The sequence below is a fragment of the Pygoscelis adeliae genome, unplaced genomic scaffold (assembly GCF_000699105.1).
Source record: "Pygoscelis adeliae isolate BGI_AS28 unplaced genomic scaffold, ASM69910v1 Scaffold372, whole genome shotgun sequence".
Lineage (NCBI taxonomy): Eukaryota > Metazoa > Chordata > Aves > Sphenisciformes > Spheniscidae > Pygoscelis > Pygoscelis adeliae.
The window spans coordinates 2,181,647-2,188,049 of record NW_008824357.1 but is presented as its reverse complement, the minus strand read 5'-3'; the positions used below and the strand labels follow the sequence as shown (position 1 = coordinate 2,188,049).

General features: G+C 56.8%; 1 protein-coding gene across 1 annotated transcript in view; it reads right to left on the bottom strand.

The window, feature by feature from the left end:
- The window catches only part of PEBP4 (phosphatidylethanolamine-binding protein 4), a 109,995-nt gene that overhangs the window by 69,669 nt on the left and 33,923 nt on the right, over positions 1–6,403 (bottom strand). The window contains exon 5 of the mRNA XM_009319556.1: positions 456–627. Coding sequence (XP_009317831.1) covers positions 456–627 — 172 coding nt within the window. The remainder of the gene's footprint in view (positions 1–455; positions 628–6,403) is intronic.

Genomic DNA, 6,403 nt, shown 5'->3' with positions numbered 1-6,403 from the left:
GAACCCATTTCCCCCCTGTTTGCTTCCCTGGTAAAGATAAAGAAACCCTTTTCTCACCAGAAAAAAACGAAAGGGAAAATTTGGCACCGGCGAGATTTTCACCAAAAAAGCTTTTTTAACCCAAAAAAAAACCAGCCACGGCAACAAGAGATGTTTGAAACGACCGGTTGTCTCTGCAGAGAAAACTGGTGGTGGGGAGTTTTCAAAGCAGGTTTTTTTCAGCATTTCCTTAGAAGAAGGAGGAAAAAAAAAAAACCAAAACCAACCAGCAATATTTTTGGACTAGCTTCGCTCTATATAGCCGGAGGAAGCACTCCCCTACCTACACGCCGAGCACCATTTACATTTCTCTCGCAAACGCTCATCCTTTGGGATTTCGCCGAGATGCTGCCGCACCGAGAGAGATGCGCATGCCGTGGGAATCCAACCCTCCGGGGCAGGAACGCCCGACCCACCCCGGTGCTCGGGGAAGCGCCGAGCTGCTGGGACCCCAAGGACCCCGTGGGGGGGGGGGGGGTGACGACTCCCCGGGATGTCGGGCCCCAGCCAGTGCCTCCAGAAACGGTTCCTGGGGTTGGCTCTGCTGGGAGCATCGGGGTCCACCAGCACCAGCACGTACTTCTTGCTCTGCAAGAGAGGAGAGGAGAGCGCTATGGGCACGGCGCACGGGTCCGGAGGCTTGCACCGGCGGCATGTGAGCAAGGAGCATCCCTCCAGGAGTTTCATCAGCCCCCAAAATGTATGGGTTTTTCGCAACTTTCCCCTGCACGCACACGTTGACAGCTGCACTCATGCAAAACAGAGAAGGCGAGCGATGAGCATGCACCGGGAGAACGCGAGGGCCACAAGCCCGCTCGGGATGATTTACTCCTCGCGATCTAAATCTCTTCAAAGAGAGGAAGGATAGCGGTTTTCTGCTACCTCCAAATAAAAGGCACCAAAGAGAATTTCCTCTCCCGCCAGCCATCCTCTAACCACATCCTACAGCAGCACAGGGCAGAGCGACGCACAGGGGACTTTCTGCAAAGGGTTGCTATACCTGGGAGAGGGGGACGGGATATTTTGGGGATTCAAATCCAGCTCCAGCCCCAGGGCGGTGGCTGGGGACAGGCTGGACGCCCCAGGCTCTGCCTGGGTGGCTGAGAGGAGCTAAGCTCTACCTAACCAACCCCAAACTAACCAAAAGACTAACCCTGGAGGGCTGCGAGGGCACTGGGGGCATCGCGCTGCTGCTCGCCGACGTGCACCAGGGATGCTGCAAGAAGGCAAAGCTCCTGCCTCGCCACGCACTCGGGCGTTCGGGCAACTGCTCCTGGGCGATGGCAACCAGGCAAAGAGAGCAGGGACTCATGGACGACGCTGGCTCAGCCCCCCAGCATCCCCCACAGCCCTCCCCGGGTCCCCGCTGAGGGTGTCCAGCCCCCAAGGGTGCCACCGATGCTGTGAGACAAGGTCCCCTGAGGATGGAGCTGGGTTTGAAGTGACCTCTGGAGGCTGTGGATGGAAAACCTGCTGATCTCAGGGGATTTGGCAGGACCTCAGGCACCAGATTATCCTGCAAGCACCCAGATTAAGGGATCTATATCCTAATAAAACCTCCAGGTGCATCTGTCAGCTCGCCAGCGGTGCCACGCACCGCTCCAGCGTGCCCGAGGGCTGAGGTTTCATAAACGGCTGGGGGATTTAGCCATGCAATTCCCACCAAAATTAGCTGGAACTCTGTGGCTAAATCCCCCGGTCGCTTGGGAAACCAGGCAGGGATTTTCACAGCGAGATTGTTGGGGCAGAGACAACCTCTTAACTCTATTTCCTAACCCCTGGTTGGGGGAAGCAAGCCCCGGAGTATTGCCATGCCCAGAGGTCCCCCGTAGCCCCTTCCCTTTGCAGCCCACCATGCATCGCTCAGCCCCCCTTGGCAGACACCACCTCCACAACAAGAACCGGTTTAACCAGAAAACGTGGATTTCAACCCATTTAGCAAACAGCTTGCAACGGTTGCAAAGAAAATCCCAAGCTCATGCAACCGCCCTGCCCGGGAGCGCGGCTGGCAAGGCACTGCTGCCCTGGTGCATTCATCCCAGCCTGGCTCAAGGCATTCGCATCGCAGGGGGTTTACGCCAAGCATGCAGACATGTGCACGGAGAAGGAGAGGTGACGGTGCCACCGCGTGAGGCTGAAGCTCGGGACCTCGGAGCAGGGCTGCCACCTCCCTCCCCGCAGTGATCGCAGCTGCAGCCGGCTGCATCGCTGCGAGCATCCCAGAAAAAAAATCAGCAATATTCCTTGCCGGTGCTGAAATCAGCATTTAATGGGACGGAGGAGGGGGGGGAGAAGCAGCTCGACAACCCAAAAACCCGACGCTGGAAGTGTGAAGGAATTTGAGCTCTAACTTTGGGGAGGGTGCAGAGCTGAGCATGGCGTTTCTGAATCTCTCATCTCTGCTCGGGAGCCCAGCTGGTGGGAACAGAACGTGTAGTCATGGGACTGTCATCGTGTGCTGTCCAGGTTAACATGTAGCATTTCTATTACTATTAACAGACTTTCTGCTCCTCACTCCATCTGTTCTTCGAAATAATTGCAGTTGTACAGACCATGCCTTTGCTACAGGCAGGCTCTGGGGAGAGGATAGTGCTTTTATGCAAAAAAAAAAAAAAAAAAAAAAAAAAAAAAAAGGAAAAAAAAAGTGTTAAAAAATAACAGCAAACACGAGAATAGAGTGCAAGTGAAGTTAACAGCAGGCTCGCAATTCGGTACAGATTGTGGCCTAGAAAGGTGGCGGCGCACGCGGCCGGGGGCCGGCGAGGCCAGACCCCCGCGGGGACAGGAGCCGGGGTCAGCGGCCCCGAGCCGGGCTGGGACCGAGGGATTTTTCTCTCTCATTACCTGCGGGCCACCCTAAGAGGCACAATCCCTCACCTTCCACCTAAAGATAGCAAAGCCCTCCGCGACCCGAGTTAATCTCCCGGTGCTTAGGGGCCGTGGCATCCCGTGCCAGCAGCCGGGCGCTGCTCCCGGGGCTGCACCGGCCCCGCAAAACCACCCTGACAGCCGGGCAAACCCTCTGGCCGGTGTCCCCGAGCGGTGCTGCGTACCCCAGACACAGGGTAGGTGGTTTTTTGCTGGCTCTGCTTGCAAGCAACAGAGCAGCCCGAGTGCTGGTGATTTTAGGTTGGGTTGTTTTTTTTTTTAATGCTGAAATCCTTCCTCGACACAGGCTAACAGCATTAGCTGCTGTCAGGGCTCCAGACAGGAGCCAGCCCGGAGTGACACGGGAGCTGCTCAGCTTCACAAGCGTGAACCAGCCCCGGGGATTTTTGGAGAGGAGGAAAGCGGGTTTAGATCAGAAAATTCCTCAGTCCTCCAGCGCAGAAGAACGGGCGGTGTCTTACTTTGCAGAGGGAAGGGAGGAAGGGGGAGAGGGGGGAAAAAAGCCATTTTGGGTTACCACAGCTGAAAATTTGGGGTAACAAAGCACCTTGTCACCCTTTTCCACTCAACCCGGGGCATGGAGGAGCTGCTGGCACACGGGACCCGGCGCGTCTCACCAGTGTCACGCCAATGGCGACACAACCGGGCCCGTGCAAGGGTCACCCTTCCCCGCTCCCCAGCCATTCCTCTCGCCGGGGCGCTTTGCAATTAGCATTTAACCACTGCAATGAGCTGCTGCCTTCCCCGAGGGGTCGGCGCTGCAGCCGGAGCCATTGCTTTACCCGCTGGCCTTGCACCCCGTGTCCCCGGGCGCAGGCGTCCTGCCCTGCTTCGACACACAGCAGCAGAGCTGGTGGCAGGTGACAGCAGCGCTGCGTGTCGTGTTTTCCCTGCTAATTGTTTCTAGAGGGAAGCAGCAGCGATATATCCAGTTATTACTGCAGAAAGCACCAGCTACTCCGATTAGCCACAGGTTTAGGAAACTTGCTCCGAGCAGGCAGGGACTTTTCAAGAGGCGGGCGGGCAGGCAGGAGAGGGATTTGTGTGCTGAGGATACACACAGAGCTCAATAGATCCCGTGGAGCCAGGGCTGCACAGGAATTAAAGACTTATCCAAATGAAAGCAAATAGGGTGTTAAGCGACACACATGTAGAGCGAGCGGTTTCCTTGGAAACCAGCGCACATGGAAGCGGCACACATGCAGCGCCCTGGCGTTTTCGGCAGCGCCGGGGCGGCCACGGGGCTCTGCCCTGCCAGGGATGCCCGTGCTTGGCTGGGGATGGAGCCGGAGCAAAGCCCCATCCCGCCGGCACGCCTGCTGCAGGGCACGGAGAAAAATGGCACAAAATGCACTTTCCCCTGACTGTGAAGGGAAACCGGACGGTGCCTGGCTTTGCTGGCCCCACTCGTCTTAGAAATCCAATCCCAAAACTAAGGAACAAAGCCCAGGTGATGCGCAAAGCCCCAGCCAGACCCTTAGCCCAGTGCCCGCTTCCCGGCCCAGGGTATAAGTGGGTTTGGTTGATTTTGAAAAGTCCATCTGGATCCTCCCCAGCTCACCCACCCCTCGGAGCTGCTCCTCATTCACGCCTGCCCGGGGCAAGGGCTGTTACGCCGCTCATAGCAAAAGCTGCTGGTAGCATCCAGCCCCTCGCCACGCAAGGAAATAGGTGAGATTTCCAGCTGACCTAGTGCCACCCACGTCCTTTACAGCTGCTAAGGAATTTACCAAGGTAGGGAGCTGCTGCAGAAGCAAACCAGGGCACCAATAGATTAAGATGGAATCTGAGCCAAAAGGCCCTCCGCCTCCCCGAGAGCTAAAGCTCGGCAATAGCCCATATTATCTCGGTGCAAAGGATTTCAGGGTGACTGATGGCACGAGACGATGCAGACCCAGGCTGGCCAGTCCCTCCGCTGCAGAGATGGGATGTGGCGATGCATCCCGAACACGCCGCACCCAGGCGGGAGCTTGCACCCTGGCGTGATGGCTCAGTTTATGCAACTGCACACCAGAAATGCTAAATATACCCAAAGCGACCTGCCAGAGCAGGGCAGGAGTTCCTGGATGGGCAGGGAGGTGGGCAGGGTGCCCAGCGTCCTGGGAATCACCATCCCGGCTCTCCCGGGCCGTGGCTCGAGGGCTCCAGCCTGCGTCCCGCCGGTGCAAGAGTCAAAGCGGTGCTGCTCCTCCTGCGAGGTGGAAGCGCTGCGAGCACCAGCTGAGAGCTGAGAGTCAATCTGGGCTTTTTTCTTGGCTTGTCCCCAGTACTAAAAAGTTTCTATAACGGGCACATAGTTAGCAATTCTGCTGCTGATGCTTCGCCAAAGAGAAATTCTAGCTCCTTCTTCGGTGGCTAACAGCACGGGGGGTGAGGCAGGCAAAAAATTGTTTGCAACCAAGTCTGTTATTGTGGCTTTGGGAAAGAGCCGCAGAGCGTGGCAGGATTTTACCTTCTTATTTTAAACCAGCACCTCACCACTTCCCCGCTCTTCTCCCCGTGCAAAAATAGGTCAGCAATATTAACCCTACTCCGCAGGACTTGCCCAAGGGGACAAGCGGCACCATCTGAACACATGCCCCAACTCCCCCCGCTGCAGGTCTGTGCTCCCTGCCCCAGCCCCGCGCTGCCGAAGGGAACTTCATTGACTTTCTAACACTCTGCAACTCTCCCCATCCCTTCGCTCTCCCCCGGGGCTTGCCACAGCGAAGCCGGCCAAATATTTATGCAGCCTAATGTTCTAACAAGAATTGATTAATCCAGGGTCGTTAAAGCGAACGCATTAAAGGTCTATTCCCAGACTAAGGTCTTGGGATGCTTTAAGGAATGGATTATTTGCTATGAAAGGAGAAGAGTTTGTTTTCCCCCGCAGCAGAATAAACTGGCTCCTCACAATGAAACTGCAATGTGTGTGTTACACGCTTAATGCAGCCAAGCAGAAGGCGGGATAAATCTTCCAAGGGGTCCATGATGCTGTAAATACAGGTTTGCAAGAGGTGGCCGTGGAGGAGGCTGCGCCTCCGGCTCGCTTTCGGGGAGGGAGGAGAGCAACAGGCTGTGCCTCCTCGCTCAGAGACCCCGCTGCGGGGAGCTCGCTGGGTTTCCCCAAAATCGAGGTTTATCTACATCATCATCATCACCATCATCATCACCACCAACACCTGTAAGCTGGCTGCCAGACACCGAACATCAGGGGAATGGGGCAGCACGTTTCAGCCCCACCGCTGCCCATCTTCCAGCCAGGAGAGAAACCCAAAAACCACCAGCAAAAAGGGAACTAAAACCCCAAGAACCCCACCCCCCCCAACCCAGCCGCCGAGCTGTTGCTCCGTCCCTCGCCTCTCCCAGCAGCTATTTATTGCCATTTGGGTGGCACGGCTTTGGGGGCGAGCTAACGAGCGCCGTGCGCTCGTCCCTGAGCTGGTGACGCCGAGGCCGGCAGCGCTGCCCGCTCCGCAGGCAGGGGGGGCGGGGG